At 44.4% G+C, this 26,778-nt stretch overlaps 1 protein-coding gene across 1 annotated transcript; it reads right to left on the bottom strand.

Annotated features, from left to right (window-relative positions):
• Window positions 1-468: 468 nt before the first annotated feature.
• NDUFA7 (NADH:ubiquinone oxidoreductase subunit A7) lies at window positions 469-26,778 on the bottom strand. Its single transcript, XM_078670972.1, has 4 exons — window positions 26,674-26,778; window positions 18,759-18,808; window positions 3,082-3,231; window positions 469-708 (listed from the first exon to the last, which is right to left on the bottom strand). The coding sequence occupies exons 1-4, from the start codon at window positions 26,722-26,724 to the stop codon at window positions 612-614; spliced, it is 348 nt and encodes a 115-aa protein (XP_078527098.1). The 5' UTR covers window positions 26,725-26,778; the 3' UTR covers window positions 469-611.

The raw sequence follows: 26,778 nt of genomic DNA, 5'->3' as shown, positions 1-26,778 counted from the left end.
TTTACAGTGTAGTTCACTTTGCAAATTGAGTGCTCAATTGTTTTCTTTTCCCCCCAATTGGAGTGCTGCGGCCCAGTGGAGTCGCGAACTCTTGATGACTGCATGTGCCACGGACCAAAACAGTCACCTACTCAAATGTCCGGAAAGCCCCTGCAGTAGCAAGACATATCTCATCAAGCCCATTTAGGCAAAAACATATTTAGTAAAACTACATAAAAATAAATAGTGGTCAACTCGTAAGAACAGACAGACAGGTTTCAAAATTCAGTGAATAAGAGGCCACATTGTAACCACATGTAAATAACAGCGAAATGATATAGCAAGGTTGAGGTTGATTTTGCTGTTTAACATGAAGGCCTGTAGGTTTCTCATCAATTCTCCATTCATAGGAAATCAGAACTATGGTTTACAAAGTACTGACTTAGCCAAAATAAGAGAGAAAAGAGGGAAAAAACATAACTCGCAAAATAGTATTATATATTATTTTTAGTGAATATGTGTTTTTCAAATGACATTTCTACACAAAGCGTAATGGTCAAAAACTAGATAACAGTTGTTTTCTCTGCTATGCAAAGCTTTTAATTTGGAAGACACTTCCAAAAATGTCCAATTCACAAATATGGTTCATCCTTGGACAGTTCCCATTTTTGAGGCGGTATTCCTGGTATGACTGGCTTCTTTTCACTTTTTGCAACTGCAGTGTCTGTGCTGTAGGGGAAATGACGTTACAATTAGAAAAGTAACCACAGTGAAAATAAAAAAAAGATAATAAAAGGTGACAAATGGAGGATTTCGAATACACTTCGTAATTTATTTTGAACCATTTCCTCCTAGAACAGAGAAGTCTTCCACCAAACCAATCAAGTCAATGCCTGAAACCCATTCCATCCATTCAACAGCTCTAGTCAACAAAGAAAACTACCAATCGTTGACCAAGACTGTTCTCCACATTCGAGTTCTTCCCCAACGTATGGGTTTTCCTTTCATTGCTTTTGGACTGTCGCGTTTTGAGGATATATATGAAATCTGGCAACACTGAATCCAAAAAGAAAATGTTTAAATAGCCACATATTATCATGACAATGTAGCATAACTCGGTCCTTGGTCACCCAGGTTAGAGACTTTGGTCTTAATCTAAGAAAATATATTGTGTTCTCCGACTTGTACATCTCCCTCACAGCTCTGTCCACCTCCTTCGCGTTACATGAAACCTATATTTTACACCCTCAAAGCCTCCATATGCCCAAGAACAGGAGAGTAAACAAAGTGGCCATGGCGGGCATTAACTCAGCCCAGCTGCTTCGTAACGCTTCATTTGGGAATAAGGTTGAGCCGGGGTAGGGACCAATCAGGGGTACTGAAGAAACAAGAACAGCCAGGTGTTTTTAGAGCAGGATGAGGCGGGAGAAAGTCTTCGCCCACCATTCTTTGATCCCAAGGAGGGATAACAATCATCAGATTTTATAGGACTATTAACATCAGCATATCTGTTTTGGTGCACCTTTTGAACTAATGTGTGAACATAAGGCACTTTTTGAGCTAGCCTGTACATGGAACTTCATACATACAAAATAGAGATTACTCAGCCTTACTTAGAGCATACATGAAAATAGAAGAAATGTACTTATTTTCACAGATAACATGACACATCAATAGCCTCATCTTCATTACCTTGATAACTAAATGAGGTGTACCTCAGCCCTTGTAACAGGAATCTAGTTAGGCTTCTAATTTCACCATGTTTTCTTCAGAATTACCAATCACAGGTCTTTATATAGGAATCCAGACCAGTTCTGTTTTGTTTGTCTCTCTGCGATCACTGAGCTGTAAAAGTTTGGACCATGCTAGAGGTTTTTATGTAAACATTCTGACCTTTTCCCTGCTGAGCGAGAAATGCTTGTTGCTCAGCCTGCACTCACTATCTTGAACCAGCTGACAGACGCTAGCAAGATGAAACAAGGCACATGATAAGTACAATGTGAACTTGATAACATGGCCTTTTTGGAGCTCATTATAACACTACTTACTGGGGAACGGAGTGGGAATACAGGTTTAAAGTACCATCGGGAGAGCTTGGTCTTGTTGTCGAAAATAGAGATTGCCCAGCTTGCCAGGACAGACAATGTTGCAGCAAACATCTTTGCTTCAGGTTTCTGGTGCTCTCACTCTGGTGTGAATTTCAGGCTCAAAACACACAAAAAGGAGGGCCGGGAGTTCTCCCCAAATACATATAATAATCACAAAGTAAACTCCTGGGTCTAATGAAGAGAGGAGAAGGAAAAGAATAGAGAGAATTGGTATGCCCAAATGTGGGGTATTCCCTTTTAAGGAAGAATTCCCTCACCCACCAAAGGTTGGCATGCTTCATCATAGGAAACCTACTTAAAACTGTAATGCCTAGTCATAGTGTGGGCTATAACCACCTCACAAAATGGAGGAGCTCAGGGATGTTTTCAGAGGTATGATGAATACCTTTCTAATGAGCGTAGAGTGGTGAGGGCATGAGAGAAAAGAATGATCTTAAAGTGGCTTTAAGGTACGCAACAGGATTTATTAATGCGTCCTTAGGTCAGAATTAAAACCAAGCGATAAACCAGACTGGCGTGGTTACGTCCGTTACATTTTCTGAGAGTAGTAGGTTGACATGTTTCTACCCAAGACCCACCTCAGAGGTGTCGCGGCATTCCTCAGGACCTATGTAACAAATGCTCCTGCTTAAGTGCTCGATGTGAAATGATAGCAAAATGGATACAAAACCAGTGGTCCACAATTATGGATCCACTGCAAGTATCCCGCTAGCATCGGGATTAAGGCCTCGATTCCTGCCCTGGCGTGAGAGACACACAGACAGACACACAGACAGACACACAGACAGACACACAGACAGAGACAGACACACACACACACACACACACACACACACACACACACACACACACACACACACACACTCTCTCTCTCTCTCTCTCTCTCTCTCTCTCTCTCTTTTGGTAGCTTCATATAAACTATAGGTAGTTTAGCCTATAACCGCAATTCACTCACCATTTAACATTTTGTATGAAAGACGATGAGAAACCCTACCTCTCAGCTTGGGTCCCTGAAGTGATAACTTTGTGAGGTGACATTATGACCACTGGAGGGTACATTTCCCGACGTCCATCGCGTGTACAGTAATAATTGTGTGCAGACTTATGGCTGGGACCAAGTGGCAGCTTTGGCGGAGGCTGAGTTCTGCAAAGCATAAACAAAACTAAATATAAAAATTATATATTGGTAACGGTATAGAAGAGCGCACAGCACAAGTCAAGGTACAAGTAATAAGGTAATAAATCCGTCAGGTGCTCAGGAGGAGGTGGGGGACTGGTTACCACAGTCACCAAGACAACCAGAAGGTCCAAACAATTACTGTGATCCTCCGAGCACTCAATCATGTAACAAATAGTCTTTATATAGTTTCCACTATATCTTTTAATGTCCAGTCTTCTTATACATTCAATCCAAATGTCCTCATAAAATATTCGCAGCCAACGCACGTTTCGTCAAGTCCGTCTAGGACTAGTGACTTCCTCAGGGCTGCAACCCAAATACACACAATCAGTTTCAATACACACTCGTTAGAGATAGCAAAATAAATGCAGTTTACATTTTCCATAAGTTAACTATTAATCATTCTTAATAGTTCATTCGACCATAACTTAGGTCCAATATGTATTTACAAATATTAACAGATTGGTTATTTAAAGAAAACCCACTTTTACCAAATCCGTGTGAATCGCGTCATTGAATACAAATCAGATATATCAAAAAGTTCAAAACTATAATTACATACGAGTCATATGCAAAGTACTTCAGTAAGGGTAAAAATTGCAATTACTTACCATATGATTTGGTGAGTGTTACAATTGGTTACCTATAATTTTATTGCCCACAGTGATTTACCAGTTATTACTAGAATAGTCCGAGACCCATGTTTAGTACTTGACAGTAGTATCTGATAATTGTATTTACAGATGAGGAGATATATACTTGAGATTTAACGGGTCTACTACATGTGGATTAATTAAGCGTGGATACGCCACTGGGAATAGGTGAGTGTTCAAGCAGTTAGAGCGTTATGACTTATCAGATAACCTGTAGGCTAAGGTTGTTATCAGTGACCGAAACCTTTTACCCTTACTGAAGTACTTTGCATATGACTCGTATGTAATTATAGTTTTGAACTTTTTGAATTGTGTATTTGGGTTGCAGCCCTGAGGAAGTCACTAGTCCTAGACGGACTTGACGAAACGTGCGTTGGCTGCGAATATTTTATGAGGACATTTGGATTGAATGTATAAGAAGACTGGACATTAAAAGATATAGTGGAAACTATATAAAGACTATTTGTTACATGATTGAGTGCTCGGAGGATCACAGTAAAACTAAATATAAATCACAAAGATTTTGCAAAATAATTTAAAGACACTGCTAAGCTTTTTATAATGTCTATCCCACTTATTTCTCTACGTGTCAGTGTCACTGTTTTGTGCTCACAGCTTAGGAATGCACAACACCAAATTAATTATTTGCCCGAGTTTGAGAGCACAATAAACTAGATTTCATAAGGAGAGTGGTTTTAGGTCTCGCCTGTCGATGCGCATGCGCATCGAGCAAGCGAGACTATAGGGGCTCATCCACACTTTATCTAATCGTGGCGATTCCTTGCAGTGCCCGTGACTTTTAAGCTGAATGCGCATGTGCATTGAGCTTAAAAGCGCGTGCACAGCCGCCCGCATTCCTCCGACACCTTTGAAGTGAAGCTTAGCTTCACTTCAAAGGCCCGGCTTGTTTACACCCACATGCCGCTCTGCCCCGCTCCGCCCCCTCCCCTGAGTCATCCTGCCTGCCCCTTCCCGCCGTGTCGCATTTCTCCTCCCCCCTCCCCTCTCCCCTCTCTTCCCTCCGTCTTGTTTGATTCATGTGTTCAGCTCTGTTGGTCACTAACGATATTTGTTTCTCTAATAAACCTCATTTCCCCTGTAATCCTACTAAGTTATACAAGTCTTAACAGAGCTCTTCCATCCGACCACACCAGCCATGTCTTTTCCACAACTAGACTTACCTGTTCGTATTTCTCCAGTTCTGAGTGGTAGATCTGCCGGATCTGTGATAGTTTATTCCTGTAGTCCGAGTGCTCAATAGAGTTGTCGGGAGACACACCGCCAGAGGCTGCGGCAGCAGCCGCTGCAGCTGCCGACCCTCCGCCTTTCTCTGGCCCAGCCACACCCTCTGCTAACAGCATGTTATCTAACCGCATGAGCTGAGGGTCCACAGGCTCTTCTTCCTGGTTCCTTCTTCCACGGATCTCGTGGCGGAGTCTAATATAAAGAAAGACCTCGAAAGGCGTGGTCCCCCTCTCCAAGCAGTAATTCCTGCCGGCTTTTAAATTGTCCTGCTTGGTAGAGGTTTCCCCACACACTCCGGTTTTGTTTGCGGAGCAGATCCTGGAATGCAACCTCCCGAGTGACTGGCACTTTGGGCAAGTGCAAGAGTGTCCTAAATGGAGAGTATAGTTCTGGTTTAGGTTGAACCTAGTGGCAGTGCGCATGCGCTGCACACTCTGCAAGGCATGCTGTGTTAGGGTTTGCACTAGCAGCCCCGCTCACTCTCCGTCCATATTGGTCATTGGCTTTAATTTATTTTTTAGTGTGATGTTAAGCGTGGTGCCTGTTTCAGGGACAACACGCCTGTTTCAGGGACAACACGCCTGGTTTAATTATTTATTTACTTTAGCAATTAGCACGGACCCCACTTCAGGGACACTATGCTCTTTTTTTAACTTTAATAATGAATGCAACGCCCTCTACACAGACACAGCGTTCTGCAATACAATAGGTATTGCTTTTGCAAAAGATTGAACTATTGGTATTGTAAATGAAAATACCTATCATTTTTTTTTTTATGAAAGGCATTGCCATTTACAATGCCAATAGCTCAAAGGACCAATAACAGATTGGACAACAAGAAATCAGTCCAGGTGCACACAAAGCTGTCAAGTAACCTTTAGTTCACCATCTTAAAAAACATATTAATGTATAGCTTGGGTTGCAGATTTTGCAATGGAAGCTAGTTAGCAACAGTGAAGCAAACAAACACCTTTATAGCCAGGTGGCATTGGTAACCTCCAATTCCCTAAATATGATTTTATATTTGGCATAGTCCCTACTTGAAAGCAAAGTGAAGCACAAGGACAAAACCACTTGCTCAAGGTCAGTCACAATTTGTCCAGGGGGCCTAACCCCAGCAACGTTGCTGCTAACATCTCCAAGCGATCTGTATTTGTAACCTACAGCTTTCAGTGATCAATTCATAAATTATAACTTTCGGAAATTCACAGGGCAATAGCTACAAAGGCCATTTTTATTTTACATTTATGAGGGGCAGGTGCTTCCCTGTTGATACTCAAGTTCTGCAAAACAAACACCAATCCCAAAAGGGTGCACTGGCAATACTGCCCACCAAAAAAACATTCCCCTAGACTAGAGTTCCAATAACAAGTTTTGTAAGACTTTCTTCACAGGCTCATGATGGTAGCCTCTAGACTACCCGTGATTTCTCTATGCCCAGTGTCTTCTCTTTTTCGACTTTTTCCACAACTTTCCGTCTCACCCTCACTCACCCTCAACCCCTCACTCACCCTCACTCTCACTCATCCTCACTCACCCTCAACCCCTCACCCTCACTCACCCTCAACCCCTCACCCTAACTCACCCTCACTCACCCTCAACCCCTCACTCACCCTCTCACCCTCAACCCCTCAACATCAACCCCTCACCCTCACTCACCCTCACCCTCACTCACCCTCACTCACCCTCACCCACCCTCACCCACCCTCACCCACCCTCACCCACCCTCACCCACCCTCACTCACCCTCACTCACCCTCACTCACCCTCACCCTCACTCACCCTCACTCACCCTCACCCTCACTCACCCTCACTCACCCTCAACCCCTCACTCACCCTCACCCACCCTCACCCTCACTCACCCTCACTCACCCTCACTCACCCTCACTCACCCTCACTCACCCTCAACCCCTCACCCTCACACAGTGCAATAGGTCTCGGAGCATTTGAGTTAGAGCTTTTAGAAATGTTTGGCTTTTTTTTTTAATTCTTTAGCATTGGCTACAGGAAACAAAAATGCTAAAGATTTACACAAAAACCCATAAACAATTCTAAAAGCACTAACTCTAATGCTGCGAGACCTATTGCATTTCCAATGCTTGTTTCTTTAGCTAATAACTTTGGCACGGAATACCGAATCTTCACAAAACTTTCCCTAATAAAAGTTTATCCACCTGAGCTCCTTTCTGGAAAGCTTGGGGGGAGGGGGGGGGGGGCATCCATTTATCGGTGCCCGAGAAAAATGTGGGGTCCAGAAGCTTCTTCCTATGCAATTTCCCATAGGAATTTTGGGCCACAATACAGAAAAAAAATCAGCGAACAGATTGACACCAAATCTGGCAGACAACAGTATCTTCACAAAAAAAGTTCGCTTTTTGTGATTGGGAGTAAATCTGTTCCGCTGTTAGAGAAATTAAGAACCAAAATACAGTGATATCTGGACAGTCCCACAGCAGTACCGAGGTACTCCCCCGGTGCCTCAATTTACAAACACAGAGCAATCTCTTTTCCCCAATCAGTCCCCTCCTTCCCAGGGAGCAGTACCGGTCCCATGGAACCAAATGATCTGATTAGCTGGTCCCAACATGAAGAGAAATGTTGCACCCGTCATTACAGGACACACTGACTCAGTCCTGGAAAAAACACACATAAGGCAGGGTGGGGGTAACCAGACCTCCAGGTACTTCTGTAGTGGCACAGAGTGACAACTTTCGAGGACCAAAAAGAAGGGGAAAAAAGGATTTATCGTGCCGTGTGTACAGTGGTACTCCGGTGAGATCCAGCGCATACCCTATTTAGTAGAGTGAAAGACCTGGCACTGCGAGATCAAAGCAAACTCCACAAACTGAAGTTTGATTGGTTATGCGGTACCAGAATAGTACACGCGTACTGCAGTACCACAGGAGTACTGTGGTACTCAAAAATATTTTTAAAGAAATAAAATGGAGGAGGGGCCAACCGAGATGGCCGAGTGGTTGTGGTCCACACAAGTTCTGCTGCAGCATCACAGAAAGTCAAGGCCCCAGAGACCCCATTGGCCTGACCGAGACCACCGAACAGAGTACCCGGTTCGGAAGGGAAGGCATGATGGAGGCCACTTATTAGTCACCAGATGATCGGATTGAGGAAGATTCCTACCACGCCTGCTGAGGAGTGGCGGACGAGGAGATGGTCGCACCAGAGGGCTCTAGGTCTCGATGTACAGGGAGCTGCCTATAATATACCAGAGACTCTGCAACACCTGAGAGGAAGGGATAGCCTTGTGGGATGAAGAGACTCCAGGAAGCGAGGTCGTACTGCACCCAATGTTGCACTGAATCAGTAGAGAGGTCACTACCCCTTGCGGAGGCCTCAACTCACCGTGCAATTGGCCGCGGTTTCCTGGTGGGACACCTCACTGACACAGCGCATTCCAGCAGCATACACCTGTGTAACTGGGCAATCCCCTGGAGGAAACATTCTGTGGCAAAGGGGAGACACTAAATGGACCTACGGCGAGTGTGACTTGCAGGAGAGCATCCTGCCTGCCCCTGATAGGGGCAGCGGCGTTCCCAGAGCGATAAATACTCGGACAGTTACACCAGTCTCATATCTATGTATAAGCGGTTTTGGATTGAGGTGCATGGCATTTGGCCACAGCCCCTTGGTGCTCGACGTTGATATGTGGTCCAGGCACAAAGAAAGTACCGGTCAGCTGCCTGACCCCAATGTGGCAGGCCAGCCATGTGGCACATGATGGTGACTCAAATGGCAGCCCACAGCTAATGGGGGCTCCCAGTGGAGCCCGGAAGATGGGGAGAGATGGTTGTTGGTCTAGCGCTGTCCTGCTGGTTCACGCACCTACATGCGAAGTAGTCACCGCCACCCCTTCGGATTAAGTGGGGGAGGCCTCTGAATGTGCAGCCTCCAAAATATGTGACTGGGGCCAATGAAGATCGCCATATGTAGATAAATCTGTCAGTGCTGAGGCAGTAGGGACGACAGCAGCACCCGAAAGGCCGTGACCTGATTTCTTCAAGAGTACACAAACCAGCTGCCTCTCCATTTAAAGGGAGGATAGTATTAGAGTCGACCCCTGATAGAAGGCTACCCTTCGTCATACAGAAGATCCAGATGCCCCCCACGGGTCACTGCAGCATACACAACTGAGGCATGGTACTCCATGCCCGCCCTGTTGTCGCCCCCCTGAACTGCGGAGTTATATGTCCTCTGCCAAACACACTACACCATGCCAAGGGTCCCTAAGTAACATGCACCGGACAGGCTCTGTCGATGCCTGACTGGTGTCTGCCGGTGCCGTTAGGTCACCCCCGGTGCTACTGCTCACTACTTTTATGCCTCCGAAGAAGACAAGTCAAAAGAGAGTCTAGCAATCGTAAAATGTGAAGATCTCGAAAATAGATCACACTCGATAACATTCATTCACATCGGAAACGTGGAAAAAGGGACAGAAGGCCCAGATCTGGAGGCCTTTGCGACAGGTCTGTTCGCAGAACTGCTAGGGGACAACAAAGTAAAGATCAACAAGCATTAGAAATGCAATAGGTCTCGCAGCATTAGAGTTAGTGCGTTTAGAATTGTTTATGGGTTTTTTGTTGTAAATCTTTTGCATTTTTATTTTTTGTAGCCAATGCTAAAGAATTACAAATCAAAAAAGCAATAAACAATTGTAAAAGCTTTAACTAAAAATCCTCTGAGACCTATTGCACTGTGTGAGGGTGAGGTGTTGAGGGTGAGTGAGGGTGAGGGTGAGTGAGGAGTTGAGGGTGAGTGAGGTGTTGAGGGTGAGTGAGGTGTTGAGGGTGAGTGAGGGGTTGAGGGTGAGTGAGGGGTTGAGGGTGAGTGAGGGTGAGGGTGAGGGGTTGAGGGGGAGGGGTCGAGGGGGAGGGGTTGAGGGTGAGTGAGGGTGAGTGAGTGAGAGTGAGGGGTTGAGGGTGAGTGAGTGAGGGTGAGGGGTTGAGGGTGGGTGAGTGAGGGTGAGGGGTTGAGGGTGAGTGAGTGAGGGTGAGGGGTTGAGGGTGAGGGGTTGGCGATTGTAAGGTGGCCCCTTACTGCAAAACTGGTTGCGGAAATCCTGGTGCATGAGCTGGACTGCTGCTGGGGCGCATTGGTGCTGTTACAAGGGTGTAAGTGCAGCAAAATCACCCGATTGAGCACTGGGCGCTGCGCATCTAAAATGACGGCAGCGCACTGCGGGGGAGACTTCCACCGGCTGCGGCAACGGGAGATGTGCACTCTGTTTGTGAGCGGCTGGGAGGCGATTCGGCGTGCAGACTCACAGCGGAAAACTGCGGAGGCGGCAGTCCTGGGGGAGAAGTCTGGAGGGCGAGATCGCCTTAACCTTCCTGTGGTGCACTACGCTCCCAAGATGGCAGTTATGGGATGCGGGCGGAGGCCTGATGCCGGCGAAGGTGAGAGGCAGACCGAGGCGGTGAGGCGAGGAGGTGCTGAATGCTGGAGTGGCCGCTGGGACACGCACCTTGCGCCCTGACCTACAGCATTGAGAGGTGAGGTGGCAGCGCTGTACCGATCCTGCTACGCAGCAACAATGGTGTGGAGGCCCTGAGGAGGAAGGCTGACTGGTGGCTGATACCAAAACGTGTGTTTGAAATGTATCAAGGGGGTTTACCAGAGTATTGAGAGGGAGAAGGATGGGTTACGGTAACGGTAGAATGTTCTGGGAGAAGTTGAGATACTTGCTCTACAAAATTGATAGTACTCAGGTTTGTAATATTAACTTCAGAACCACGTGAAAAGTGTGTGCTTCAGGGATACATCAAACACCGAAAAGGCACTACACCAATGCAAGCAAAAGGAAATTGCTATTATTTAGGCACACGTGCTATAACACCAAAATGTATCGAAATAAAAACTCACTACGTAATGTGCCAGCACAAACCACTGGTTTATTTACGGATACCTTTGTAACAAATTCTGGGTTGGCCTTAATGAAAACAATGTTGGGGTTGAACAGTAAACATTCACCACCTTACAATTTAGCAGAGGGAAAGGGCAAAATAGATTAATCTCAGTAAGCAGTAAAAAGAAGAATTACGCTGATGTACATCCGAATCGAGTTGGCCATTTCGCCAGAGCACTAAATGCAGTTAGTGGCATTGTAGAATGGAAGGACGGTCAATAAATAAGATGCCGACGCGAAAGATAGGGGCACTAACGGTGATTGGTACACAAAGTTAACACTGAACAAAATAACCTGTGGAGGCGTCAATACTTACGCGACAAGTACTTTGTAAAAACAAAAACAAACAAGTTTGTGGCCAGCGTCAGCGCCCTTTTGGCAGTCTTCCAAGGCAGCAGTAGCTGTGTGTGTTTTTCTCACGTTCAGTACAATTCCCACTTTCGGAGACACACAAAGGCACCGGAAACAGGATCGATAATTGAACCTCCGAGAGCAGGTCTGTGCAGGGGAAGCTGCCTCGGGCTGGGGGTGCTAGGGGGAGGGGGCGCGGGGCAGATGGCTTTCATCTGTAGTCTGCACACGTGTTCCTTCAGAACCGAAAGCAGCGTCAGGAGGAAGAGCCCGCGTGGTTTCACTTTCAGGCTCCGCCGACCGGAGGGTGCAACGCCCGGGAGATGCCCCGGGTTCGGTGAGGCGCAACCAGGAAGCCGGGAAAAGGGAGCCAGGAAGTAGGAAACCGAGGATCCGGCGAGGGCAGAGACAAGAGGAAATCAGGGGACGATCGGGGGTGCAAGGGAAATCGGAACCCCGGCAGGAGAAGATCAGGAGCTAGGAAAAGATCGGGAGGCGGAGAGTTGAGGCAGGCAGGCAGGCATGGGAGGAGAGGAGGAGGGGGGAGGAGAGTAGGGGAGGCACGGCCTAGCGGCCGTGCAATCAAGTAGTGAGGGGGCGGAGTTGTGGGAATGCTGAGAGAGAGAGTAGGCGGCTGGGGGCATGTGCACGCGCATTTAAGCTCAATGCGCATGCGCATTGAGCTTAAATTTATCGTGCACTGCAAGGAATCGCCACGATTCCTTGCAGTGTGGATAAAGAGCGGATAAGTGCCAATACTCTCGCCTTGCTCGATGCGCATGATAAATGTATCAAGGGGGTTTACCAGAGTATTGAGAGGGAGAAGGATGGGTTACGGTAACGGTAGAATGTTCTGGGAGAAGTTGAGATACTTGCTCTACAAAATTGATAGTACTCAGGTTTGTAATATTAACTTCAGAACCACGTGAAAAGTGTGTGCTTCAGGGATACATCAAACACCGAAAGGGCACTACACCAATGCAAGCAAAAGGAAATTGCTATTATTTAGGCACACGTGCTATAACACCAAAATGTATCGAAATAAAAACTCACTACGTAATGTGCCAGCACAAACCACTGGTTTATTTACGGATACCTTTGTAACAAATTCTGGGTTGGCCTTAATGAAAACAATGTTGGGGTTGAACAGTAAACATTCACCACCTTACAATTTAGCAGAGGGAAAGGGCAAAATAGATGAATCTCAGTAAGCAGTAAAAAGAAGAATTACGCTGATGTACATCCGAATCGAGTTGGCCATTTCGCCAGAGCACTAAATGCAGTTAGTGGCATTGTAGAATGGAAGGACGGTCAATAAATAAGATGCCGACGCGAAAGATAGGGGCACTAACGGTGATTGGTACACAAAGTTAACACTGAACAAAATAACCTGTGGAGGCGTCAATACTTACGCGACAAGTACTTTGTAAAAACAAAAACAAACAAGTTTGTGGCCAGCGTCAGCGCCCTTTTGGCAGTCTTCCAAGGCAGCAGTAGCTGTGTGTGTTTTTCTCACGTTCAGTACAATTCCCACTTTCGGAGACACACAAAGGCACCGGAAACAGGATCGATAATTGAACCTCCGAGAGCAGGTCTGTGCAGGGGAAGCTGCCTCGGGCTGGGGGTGCTAGGGGGAGGGGGCGCGGGGCAGATGGCTTTCATCTGTAGTCTGCACACGTGTTCCTTCAGAACCGAAAGCAGCGTCAGGAGGAAGAGCCCGCGTGGTTTCACTTTCAGGCTCCGCCGACCGGAGGGTGCAACGCCCGGGAGATGCCCGGGGTTCGGTGAGGCGCAACCAGGAAGCCGGGAAAAGGGAGCCAGGAAGTAGGAAACCGAGGATCCGGCGAGGGCAGAGACAAGAGGAAATCAGGGGACGATCGGGGGTGCAAGGGAAATCGGAACCCCGGCAGGAGAAGATCAGGAGCTAGGAAAAGATCGGGAGGCGGAGAGTTGAGGCAGGCAGGCAGGCATGGGAGGAGAGGAGGAGGGGGGAGGAGAGTAGGGGAGGCACGGCCTAGCGGCCGTGCAATCAAGTAGTGAGGGGGCGGAGTTGTGGGAATGCTGAGAGAGAGAGTAGGCGGCTGGGGGCATGTGCACGCGCATTTAAGCTCAATGCGCATGCGCATTGAGCTTAAATTTATCGTGCACTGCAAGGAATCGCCACGATTCCTTGCAGTGTGGATAAAGAGCGGATAAGTGCCAATACTCTCGCCTTGCTCGATGCGCATGCGCATCGACAGGCGAGACCTAAAAACTAAAGAATTAATTGGGTGGGCCAACAAGGAAGTAAAACCGACATGAGGACTCCCAGAGGAAACGCTCACTGGCTCCAGCAAAACAATTCTAATAATGCAGTCGTTTAGTAGGACTAAAGCAGTCATTTAATCGGACACTCCGGAGACACTACTCAAAAAATAAATAAAAGCCCACACCCTTTTGAAATGATTTCGCTAACCACCACTACAAGACTTGTGTTTTACAGAAAACAGTTTGCAATACATACAATCCGAAGCCATCAAGGCCTCGGACAGAACAGTAGACTGTAGATGTTGTAATATTATATATAAACCTTATGTTTAAAGTAAAAATAAAAAAAATACTGAAATTGAACAGTTGTTTGCTGAGCGAACTATAACTTGCGCCCCCGCCAAGTCCTGATTAGGACTTTACTTATCATCTCACTCAAGATGTTAAATGACATTGATTACATTACTTTTTTTTAAATTCAAATCATTTTTATTGAGAGAGAAATACAAATAAAAGAAATTCATAAAAGAATAATGGACACAAGTGGATGAATAAAATTAATAAAATGAGAAGAAGAAAATGAAAATAGCAAAAACTATAGAAATGGGTCCGACCAAAATAATACATACAAGTAAGTTGTTGTATACATAATGGAGTACTCAAGTGCCTAGTGATTACACCCAGTCTACATAATAATCGTATACTGTGAACACATCAGTGAACGAGAATAGCTATTACAAATGGCCAAGTGATCAAGCATTGTAGTTACATTCAATACAGGAATAGCTATTACAAGTGACCTAGGAATCAATCAAGCAAACGAGCAATGTGGTTATACAAGCTAAGGTGAGCTAGAGATCCATCAACTGCCGGTCATTATCGTTGACTAGTGTTGTGTCTCGAGCGCCTAATATGATGTATGAAAGTTCTCTGGGGGGATTGATGTTGAATACATGTTCTACACAATTATACATTTTATCCCAGAACAACTGTAAGGAGGGGCAGGTGAAGAGCATGTGTGCGAGATCACCGACAGCGGCGTTACAGTTCCAGCATGTCGGATTATCTTTTAAACGTAGTTTAAAAAGTTTTTCAGGAGTCCAGTATGACCTGTTGCGTATCATGTACTTGGTTTGAGACAAGATAGGAGATATTTTATTCGAAAAGGCTGTACTATATATTTTATCCCAATCAAACATGAGATTGGTAGAGTTAGGTTCTGATTCCCAATGGGTCTCGTTACGTTTGTGAGACTTTCTAGGGTTGGGTAGAAGGAGTTTATATATCATCGATACAAAATGGCCTGCTTTCAAGATTCGTGAAAATTGAGAGGGGAGTCATGGATCATAGGGCTTAATGGGGTGTGCTAAAAGTAGGGCCTTCAATTAAAAAAAAAATCGTAAAAATCCACGGGAGTCAGATTATGTTGGCTTTGAAGTGTTGAAAAGGTAATGAGTGAGGGCCTGCATAGAGATCTTTTACTAAGTTTATACCTTTCTGAGACCAGCGCTCCCAGTAGAGCATGTTACCCTCAATCTTTAGCGAGGGGTTCCGCCAAAGAGAAACTATATTAGATTTGTTTAATCTTAATTTTGATTTATATAGTTGGTCTAATCTCAGGAGTGCTCATCTAGTATTGAGGAGAACATATCTAGAATGGGGCAGGTGGTTGAGATCCATGGTGAGGAGGGCAGATAAGGGCATATTGTCGATGAGTGACTTCTTCACATCTAGCCAGACTGGTGTGTAGTCCGGATTTACAGTCAGCCAGTTGGCTCCTTGCTTGCATAGAAATGCTGTTTGATAATTCCTGAAGTTAGGGAAACCCAGACCGCCTTTCTCTTTAGATAGCTGCAGCTTAGTCAGTGATATTCTGGGTTTCTTCCCCTGCCAGAGGAAGGCATTAAAGAGCTTATCGATCTTGTTTAAAAAGTCAGAGGTGAAAGTCATTGGCAACATGCTTGCAAGATAATTCACTAGTGGAGTCACCATCATTTTCAGCGTCTCTGCCCTACCCCACCACAAAAGATATTTTGGAGACCACCCTTCCAGCAGGTTGGAGATTTTTTTAAAAGACTAGATTTTCGTTAGTGTGAAGGGTAGAGATCAAATCCGTGTCAAAATCCAGCCCCAGATACTTAAAGCATTTTGATTGCCATGTCAGGCCGGAGTCTCCCAAGATCTCTTTGTTACCTTGGTTATTAGGCAATTTTACTTCAGTTTTATCTTTGTTTAGTTTATACCCTGACACACGAGAAAAATGTTCAATTGAGGACATAAGAGCAGGAATGGCCTCAACAGCCTCTTCTGAGACCACTAAAATGTCGTCAGCGTATGCGGTAATCTTAACCGTGCAATCCTTAAAATGTATACCTGAGATACGATCATTGTTCCTAATGTGGTATAAGAATGGCTCAATTGAGATTAAAAACAGTGAGGGGGAAAGGGGGCAGCCCTGTCTGGTACCCTGTTGTAACTGGAAGGATGATGAGATTGACCCTCCTGCCCGGACCCTAGCCGAAGGATTAAAATAAAGAGACATTACCATCTTCGTGACATTTTCTCCCAGCCCAAACTTCTTCTGTGTTGCTTCAAGGTATGTCCAGTCAACTTTACCAAAAGCCTTTTCGGCATCAAGCGTTATTGCTACTGCGGGAGATGTAATAAGTTTGGCCTTCTCCAAAACATGAGCTAAGATCCTGGTGGTGTCACTGGAGAGCCTATTCTTTAAAAAACCAACCTGTGAAGGGTGAATAAGCTTGGGCAGGAATTTTTGAAGACGGTTAGCCAGGATCATAGCAAAGAGCTTACAGTCTATATTGATAAGGGAGATCGGTCTGTAATTTTTGGTCAGTGTTGGGTCTTTCTCTTCCTTTAGGTAACACTGCAATGATGGCTTCAGCCAGTGTACCTGTGACTTTGCCTGCTTTGCTGAATTTGTTGAAAAAGTGTAGTAGTGGCGTAGATAAGAGAAAGGAAACACTTATAAAATTTTGCGCTACACCCATCTGGGCCTGGTGCTTTCCACATTTACGTGATTTAATTGAATTTTCAATTTCCAGGGTGGTTATTGGGCTACTAAGTTCCGATCGCTCCGTGTCTGAGAGAGACAGCAGGTCACATTCGTTAAGGTATTCTTGAATTTTAGTGTTATCTACATCTTTATTTTTGGAGTATAAGGTGTTGTAATAGTCTTTGAAAATGTCCACAATCTTTTCTGCCTGTGGGGTTTTGTAATCTCCAGGAGTCCAGTAAATTAAAGCTAGCCCAGAGGTTGGAAAAGGCTTTATGGGACTTGTTACTGTGATAGGCGCACCTTGAGTCTCTATCTAAAGCCGTATCAAAAGGTAGATTAAAGTCTCCCGCCAGGATATGCATGGCCGAATCAGGAATAGTTTCAATCTGTTTAGTTAGGTCAACCCAAAAGTCTAGATCGCTTGTGTTAGGGGCGTAGATGTTTGTGATATAGAACTCCGTGTTGTCTTTAATCAATCTAGTTGTGACCCACCTCCCATTAGTGTCAGACGTGTAGGATCCAATCTCAATGTTCGATTTCTTTGCTATCAGTGTCTGAACACCGTTTTTCTTACCGACTGCTTCAGAACCCATCACCTCATTGTAAAATCTATTCCTAAGTGTATTGAATGGTTTGGCATCAATTTTTGTTTCCTGCAAAAGAACGACATCTCCCTTTTGTTTTTGGAGATAACCATCCGGTTAAACAGAGGAAGATCCTGGATTAAGTCCTTTAACGTTACGCGAAAGTATTTTCAGGTTATCCACTCTAGAAGTTCCCATTGGATTTTTGGGCATAGTGTGTGACATCATGATGGGTGTAACAAAAATGTTATCCAAGCTAGAGCAGTGGTATTACCTCTGTTGAGGACACTGGCTTCACGTCTCCTTGGGTTGCAACTCAGCCAGGTATGCCACATGTATCGCTTATAACAAAGCGGCCAGCTCCCCGGCCTACACAGTCATGCCTTAGTGCACAATGGATCATATTAGCGGACAAATGAGTACTGGAGCAACCTATCGAGGTAAGACATGTGGTCCCAGTTGTATAGGGAACAACGGTACTTGAGCAGCGAAAGTTATAACATACAGACATAAGTAAGCATACTGTAATAGTCAGACAAAAGAAAAAACAAGTGAAAGTCGGACCCATACCCCAACCCCACCCACCCCAGCTCAGTAAAATAATAAGGGTGAATTTCATTGTTTTTATGGTGTTTAAACATTAGTTTTTGTAGAATTACAAGACTTAACTATAGCGTCACTTCAACCTTTGGATCTTTACAAAGAACAGTTGTGTAATATATTAAACACACTTTTGCAGGCAAGTTTTGTGAAAATGTGTCAAATGGCACCAAAGTTATTAGCAAAACAATGACGCTCTTTCTATAGGAACGGTGACCTAGCGTATAAATCCTGATCACAGAAGTAGGCAACTTTTAAAAAGTTACACCCGACCCCACTTCTTTTAACCCTCAACCATCATAAAAATCTACACTTTAGAGTTACATCCGGGCTCACCACGTATTACTTGCCAAAACTTTTCAAGAGAATACTTCTTTTAATTAATGACATTACGGTTTCTATAACTTAAGACTTTGTTCCTCAGTCCTTTAAAGATTTAAGGTTGAAACCACTGCTGAAAAGTATATCTTGAAAGACAGCCTCCAAAGTCATGAAAGTCCAATACCACAAATTCTTATGCCACAAAAACACTGGAGAGAACAATTAAAACGCAAGCCAAAACTTTCATATCGATGAATAATTATACGGTCAAAGCAAGACTCTAAAGAGGTCTTTTTTTGTAGAGTGTAACTGATTACCCTCGGACAGTGTTACAATGCTCCCCCCCCAAAAAAAAGTTATGTCAATCGATATCATCTCAAGCACCCTTGAAATGAACAGTATAAAATAACAATTTTAATTAAACACAACATTCACAAAATTCTTGTTTCCAATCAAAGGAATCTGCTTCCCCCACAATAACAATAATCACCAATTCGCTAGGCATAGATCGTCATATTTGGAAGCCATAAATAAGAGAGGTTTGGAGACAATTACCTTTTTGATATTTCAGTGTATCGGAGTTGTAGTTTGGACTGAAGATCGCGCTACAGAAAAAAAAAAAACAATAAAGGAATTAAATTGAATCTAGTTTAAAAAAAAGACTGAAGTAATACTATACTTTCAAAACTTTTTTGTGAAAACTGCATCAAAGCATTATTTATAGAAATTACCAGAAAGCTAAATATCAAACTTTATAGATTCTGTTAACATCAATATTGGGCTCTCCCGATGGTAAAAAGCTGATATTGATATTATCTTTACTCTGCTGCTAACTGCAATTATCTGCATAGGATCACTTTTGCTCTTTTTAGCCATCAAATACATTGCTTTTTAAATGTGCACTTTGATTTTAACCGGCATTGTTTTTAATGCTTGGCTTGACAAAGGTGGTCAGTGCTGAATTGTTTCCGCTGGTTTGAGCGGGACACCAGTGGCCGCCATCTCGGGTGACAGTCTAGTCGCCCACGGGGATTTAGTATTTAATGGAGATTGCGGGTGTGAACGTGCGAAGAACGTAGGCAGTGGATGAGCTGCCGCGTGCCAAACGGCAAACCTGGCTGCGCCCATCCGCGCACAGCATCAAGTCATGAGGCTGGTTGCCCAATTGACCCCCGAAAGTCCTCGAGCTCCAGAATCTGCAATTCTAGGAATAAAATACTGCACATTGGTAAGCAGGTTGTCAATCCCATTTACACTTCTGTCTTCAGCGACTCCATAGTGAGTCCTCCTGGTGTTGGGAAGCCTTTTCTTGCCTGTCTTACTTAAATGTGGCTTACTCAATGCCAGATCCCTGGACAAAAACATGCTTCAGAGGTTAATCTATTGTTGCAAAGTGACAAGTAGGATGTATTATATATCACCGAAACCTGGACACCCCCGGACTCAACAGTTGACCTGGGCCTGGCGTGTCCCCCGGTTTTAAAATCATCCATAAACCTTGTATGAACAGGAAGAGGGGAGGAGTTGGGTTAATATTCAAAGAAAGCTGGAACTTTGCAACCCTTACCCGTGAGAACATATCTTGCCCCGAGTTGCGGGACCTCACCCTCAAAACCAAAAAAGGCTGTAGCATTCTTTGCTACCGTCCTCCTGGCCACTCAAGCACATATTTGCAATCTCCGATTGCGATTACTACCAACCTGGTCCTCACTCTCTCTCGAGATGTCTAGTGTTAGGAGATTTTAATTTGTGGGCCATAGGTGGATCTCTCCTACGCTTTTAAGGAATTACAAGGATCTTGCAATTCTATGGGTCTGCAACAACTAGTCCAGGGCCCCACACATCCGGGTGGTCATACCCTTGATCTGATCTTTGCTACAGAGGGGCTAATTACCATGGGAAACCCCTTCACCTCTGTTGGACCTATCATGTACTTATTAACTTTCAGCTTCACAGAGATGATTTCAGCCCTCCCCCAGACCTGCGCAGGCACCTCAGCGTATTGACAGAGCCTGACACAAACCTATAAACCATTACATAGCAGGTGTTTTTACCTGCCAAATGTAGGTAACCCTGTTCCACCGTGGATGAAAATGATAATGCACATGAGAACAGCATTGTGGAAACCTTGGATGTAGTTATTCCTTTAAAGGGTTTGAAAACCTCTAGTAGGTACTCTGCTCCTTGGTTTAACACATCTCTGAAACTACTTAAACAATCTTGTAAAAAACTTGAAAGGAGGTGGCGTCGATCCTATAAATAGGAAGATAAAAAGACATTAAAAACCCATACATGAATTCAAAAGAGATTGAAATAAGCAAGTTATTATACTAATCCCAATTGGACCCCCCCAAATAAAGCTTAAAAGGTCTTTGACATTTTGCGTAATGTCTCTAATCCGGAGTGCATGAGCCAAGCAGTAACTTCCTCACAGGAGCTCTCTGACAAACTCTCTGATTTGAGGGTAAGCTCTGTAAGACATTAGAGACTATTTGTTTACCCCATCTGCTAAATGATCCCAGATTTGAGGTCGCCATCCCTATTAGTAGGGATACCCCTCAGTACGGGAATAATTTGGAATGGTTTGATCCCACAACGGAGAATCTTTTCTATACCATTGCAATGTCTATTTCCTCTGGCTCTCCTCTCAACCCTTTACCCCATAGGGTCTGGATAGAGAAAGAGCATTCACTTTTTCCACCATTAAAGCAATTCTACAATCAGTCATTCATATCTGGCATGGTTTCTATAGCCTGAAAGAAGGCGATCGTTACGCCTTTACTAAAAAAGCCCTCCTTGGACCCAGGGGTTCCCAGAATTTACAGGCCAATTTCTCTCCTGCCTTATCCAGTCAAAATACTGTAACGTTTTGTTAGCCGGAAACGGTCTCAATTTGCGAAGGAAAATGTTCTCATTGAGGGAAAAGAAAATTGGCCTTAGGCCAAATCATGGCATGGAAGCTGCCTTGCTTATGGCACTGGATGAACTCAAAATGCAGACGATGGCGGCCAATCAACTGTCCTGGTCCTCTTAGATCTTTCAGCCTAATTTGATATGGTGAACCACAATATGCTCCTGGATCGACTTGTTTCAATCGGTGCATGTGGCACTATATACAATTGGATGCTTTCATATCGATTTTATCGCTTTTAGGCAATTGCTCTTTCCCCATATTGTGCAGACTTTAAGAATCTGGATTATGGAGTTCCACAAGGCTCAGCTTTGAGTCCAGTCTAGTTCAACATCTTTCTAAGACCTATGATCACTCTCATAATTTCAGAGTGGTGAATTATGCAGATGACACTCAATCAATGTTGTCCTCACACAACGACCAACCGCCATCTGTTACTGCTTTTGATGACTGTATGAATGATTTCATCAGATGGTTTGATCTTTATTTCCTTACATTTAACTGGAAAAAACTGAGTTCTTATGCTGCTCCTCTAGCAAAGTCCTGATTGCAATTACTTTTAACTTCTAGCCTGTGCCTTCTGCGGTAGCTGTCCATAACCAATGGGTTACGTTTGATAATAAACTGTTCATAGAAACACATGACTAAAGTTGCTGGCATTTGTTTTTCACTATTTTGAAGTCTTCTTAAGATTCACCCGCTGCTCCCTCCTACTGCTAAAAACACTAGTTGTTCGAAACGTTAATCTGAGCAGGTTGGATTATTGTAATGCCCTTCTGTTAGGAGCACTTAATTTTCTTTCTCTTTTTTGGGAGTTTTTTATTGCGCTAACTAGACCCTAAGGTATCCGAGCACTTTACATGAGCACCAGTTGCGTTACAGATGGACACATTAATTGGTTTTGTTTTTTTGTTAGGCAAGGGGAGATTAAGTGATTTACCCAGAAACACAGGATGTTGAGAGTCCCTGCCGAGACTGGAACCTGGCTCCCCAGCTTTGAGGTCGACCACCCTAGCCATTAGGCCACATCCTTTCTCCTAAATGCTTTGCCACTGCCAACCTTGTGTGCTTTCCACAATTCAGGAAAGGCAGACAAGCTTTTATGGTTGAGCAACCCAAATCTTGAATCAGCTTCCTTCTCCCATCAGATCCTTGACGGACCTTCTGCAATTGAGGAAAGCCCTGAAAACTTGGATCTTCCCGAAGTCATTTCTGTTCATATTGTAGCACTTTACACTGAAAAGCACTGGACTTAACTGTTAATTTGATGGCGCTGAAATCAGTAAAATCAGGGCTTCAAAGATAAAAAAAATGACAACTTGAAGCCAAAGTTAGGTAACCTAATAAAGTTACTACGCCCACACGATCTCAACTTGACCTGGTTTTACTACTGAGATATATGATTTAGGTACAGTTTTATGACTGTGTCAAAAATATTGCATCATTTTCCTCATGAGACGTGTTGGAGATGAATCAGCCAGATGCAGGGGTGATTTGGAAAGTGACTGCCCTAACTAAACCGGTTATTTCAAATACAGGATCGGCATGACTGACTCATATCCGACTGGTGGTGTTGAACACTGCTCATCATTTATAGTCACTAGCTCAGTATCACTGAATGTGACCTAGCCATACCAGCTTAACAGAGGCAAATCTGTTATGTGTAGTCCCTCCCTCAGCTCGGCTGCCTTTTTCCAACTATTTCTCAGTCCTACTGAATTTTCAGGGATGCTATTTGATTGACTCTTTTCCATGTCTGTCCATATTTCACATCAGAGATGACCCTGAAATGTGACTTTCAGTGCTGGCAGTTTGCATCATCTCACGTGTTACACCTTCAGCTAGTCAGTTTGGGCTTATTTAACTGTTTCTCAATTCTAAGGGCCTCATTACGAGTACGGTGGTCCATAGGACCGACAGACTCGGGGTGGTGCTCTAACCACCTCCACACTGTGGCACCGCCCGCAGTATTACGAGTGTGGCAGTCGGACCGAAACAGGGCCGCTGTGTCCGCCAGAGGAACCAGGATCCCGCAGCAGTCAGGAGTAGAAATATGCTGGTGGTGCCGCTACTGCACCGCTGAGCATATTCCCAGAAGGTAGTGTGCCGACCATGGAAAGGACAGTGGAGAGGTAACTTACTATGGGAGCCCTAACAGGGCCCCTGGGGTGCATGCAGGGGGCCCTCCTGGAATTGTACCCCAGTTCCTCCACGGTGTGGCATGAATGCCACACTGTGCATGAACGTGCGGCAGGCGCTGTCACAGCGGTAGGGTGCATGTTAAACTCTCCTACGATCCCAACAGCCCGCCACCGTGAGAATGCTGCAGCCCTTGCCGCATGGATTACAATTGTAATATGGCAGGCGTACCTTGGCTTTGTCGGTCCTCCTGTGGACAGTGTGGTGGTGGCACCGCGGGAGGACCGCCATACTTGTAAAAAGGCCCTAAGTTTTCCAAAGTCACAGCATATGAAGTACTTTTGGTTAAAATGCAAATACTGGCATGGCAGTTGATTTAACTCTTGACATGTAGACAGTTGGCTGGTTGACCAACTCCTTTCCAGCTTAACTAACCTTTCAGAAGCAGTTTATTAAGTAGTAGTTACATGCAAGGACATAAAAGTATATTATTAGTAGGACAAGTCAGGTATGTAATAGAATTTTCAGGATTTAGTTTGTGGAAAACAAACACTCAAAGGTCAGAATCAGGTCACATTCATCCACTGGACCTTCAATAAACCTTAGCTGCCTATGCCAACTGGCGAAAACAATTTAAGGGCATAGTAATGAGTTTAAATTTTAATTAAAGATCATTGTAAAATACAAAACAATTTTGATGAACATAGAATGTGGGTCGCATCAACAGTAAAAAGGTCTAGCCATTATTTTAAACTCAAAGATACAAATTCTCCCCTTTGCATAATCTGCACGGCTCAGCTCATTTACCAAGTCTCAAATGAATAAACAAAAAGAGTAGGAAGCACGACAAAGTGACTCATTAAAACTGATTGGGACTCAAACTTCATCACAGATTGCTTCACACGTGTCCAATTATTAAATGGAGGAATAAAAAGGATGAGAATGACTCCGTAGGCGGGGACCCTTAGCTGCTGTTCATTCCTAGCAGAGGGCATTCCCCATATCATGATCACCAGCTCATGGTCAGAGTAGGAAAGCAAGATATTGCCCTTTCTCACCTACGCTGGTAGGGTTGGCATGGAGCAGTGAAACACCATGCATCAACCAATAAGTGCGTTGCTTGAATAGATGAGAGGGTTTCCAATGGGTTCCCATCATTTCAAGCCACACCATTAGCATGGCTCGAGAGGCAGTCAGTCACCAAGTAGAAGTGCCATCTCAAAAGAGGAACTGACACTACTCGCCTGTAGCTTGAGCCATTCAATCTAGTGCTTTCCTGATCAACTCTTGTGCCACAAAGGTCTTGTCCTAGCCAACTGATCGGCATTAGCCTAAGCAAAGGCTTGTAAATAACATTAGCCTTTGTTCAAGGAAATCACTGTTCCATCCTGTCACTGGGCAATAACAACGTCTCTCAATTTACTGGCAAGGCAATTGCCTCAAACCTTGAAAGGTTCACATGAGCACAAGATGTAACAAGCAGGAGATCCGGTATCTATCGTGTTGTAGTTGGAGGGCAGGATCTTCATACAAGAGTCTGGAGCTACTCATGTAGCAAGAAATGCATGTTACTTCATTTAGGCGCTTCGCTACAGGCACAGCCTTATAGGTCCTGTTAGATCTCCATTATGCCTCTAACTGTAAAACACATCTCAAGCTTCCCCAGCACAGAAGACAACAACATTCCATACATCATCACATTCTCACAGCATCTCCACTTAACATTCTACATTATGCTCACCCAGCCATCCAGACACAACCCCTTTCCTTACACAGGACAAACCAGACATGCCAGCTCACATCATCCTCCTCTTTCTTTACACACAGGATAATGTCAAACTAACACAACAATAACCATGAGGAAAAAAATCACACCTTCTCCATCTTCCACAAGCATTGTACTAATGCTCACATGATAACACACTCCATCACACTCTCTGGCACACAAACAATTTGCAGCCCAGCACTCCACCACGTCCAACACCCAGTCAAGCTACCTAACTTAACCAACAGTACCACATGCCAGTCAGAAGAAAGCATCAAAATCTGTAGCCAGCACCACCCTTCCCATTCGTACACAGTGACGATGGATCCCAGAGCACCTTCAAGCAGATATTTTAGCTACCCACCACACCATCATGGGGTAAGACACTTCAACGTGTTTCCTATCGCGACAGGCTACTACTCTTCTCCACTTTAGTACCTGCAAGGTAGAACATTGCTTAATGCTTACACATGTAACTACTCTTCCCCCACTTTCTATCCACAGGCAATTCTTCCAACAAATGCCTATTAAAAACCTGTTCCCTATAAGCACAAGCTGCTCACACCTCACTACACACCTTGAGACAGGGTCTGCCCCTTTTTTTGTCTTTGCCCATCATATTTTCCTTACACACAGGTTAAACCAGACGTGCCACGTCATTTCAGTCTGACAGATAAGCAGTTAGGTACATACTACAGGAATATGCTCCAATGTGGGAGAAAATTTCCACTGAGAAACCCTCCAACAATATTGAGACCATTGCCTAATAACAACAAGTGATTCTATGATCTAGGATGTGAAACTGAGAGACACACCTTCTCTGGGTGAGTCTGTACTCTATAAAGAAGACCACATAGTGAGACAGTACTTCAATGAATGACACTAAATCAATGTGAGCCTAAGGTACGTCACCTCAATGGGTGATCGTCTTTGCCAAGTTATTATAGAACTAAAATGACGAGCAGCTATGCTCTAAGAAGATGCCTCATTTCAAAGAGTGAGCTTCTGTTTCATGCGGTGAGACTCAAACTAGATGAGCTAGATTAAAATGTAAAACCAGATCTAAGTTACGAGTTGCAAGTTGATGAGACTTGGTCGAAGAGCAAGAGTGACTCGAAGGGCCAAACGTTTTAAGCAGAGCTTAAAATGGAAAAATAAAATTATCTTGTACCAGAGTACCTGCTTCTTTCTGAGAAGTGTCAGTACTCCTCAATTAAAAAGTATTAAGTCTCTCTTGAGAAGTGCAAGTACTCTCTCCCGCAAAATAAAAAAGTGCCGTTATCCAGTACCGGATAACACCAGCCCATTTAAGGCATTAGTATAAAGACTATACTAGGTGTAAATAATCGAATAGAAACGGCGGTAACAGGTCTCTGGTTTGTGAGGGACGAATTGGCATCTGACAAAATTCAAATGACCGAAGGATTGTGTCTAATATATAGAAATAATATCATGCGGCAGCTTTCTGGAAGGGCAATGAATGAAGAAATCATCCACTGGGTAAAAGCTAGACAGTAAAAGGTACCCGACCAAAAAGGATAATGACGGGAGGTTGGTACGAAACGCTTTCAAAGCAAATTTGCCGCTAGAAAATGAATGCCCCCGTTCCTTCCTGAAACTCCCGCATATTGCACCCCCGTCATGCCAGCTCTCACCCCTGAAAACCAATTTCGCAGCCTCTGGATCAATTTAGTGGCCGTCGCCATCTTTAACGCCAAGGACGGCCAGGCAGCATCGAAACAGACGAAGGACTGGGACAA

The sequence above is a fragment of the Lissotriton helveticus genome, chromosome 12, assembly GCF_964261635.1.
Source record: "Lissotriton helveticus chromosome 12, aLisHel1.1, whole genome shotgun sequence".
Lineage (NCBI taxonomy): Eukaryota > Metazoa > Chordata > Amphibia > Caudata > Salamandridae > Lissotriton > Lissotriton helveticus.
The sequence above is the reverse complement of the archived record's forward strand: the minus strand, read 5'-3'. Positions and strand labels throughout refer to the sequence as shown.

Coding starts and splice junctions, on each gene's coding strand:
- NDUFA7 (XM_078670972.1), bottom strand. CDS start 26,724: ATGGCGACGGCCACTAAATTGATCCAGAGGCTGCGAAATTGGTTTTCA. Junction 18,809..26,673: donor TGCGAAATTGGTTTTCAGGG/GTGAGAGCTGGC, acceptor TTTTTTCTGTAG/CGCGATCTTCAGTCCAAACT. Junction 3,232..18,758: donor TACACTGAAATATCAAAAAG/GTAATTGTCTCC, acceptor TATGCTTTGCAG/AACTCAGCCTCCGCCAAAGC.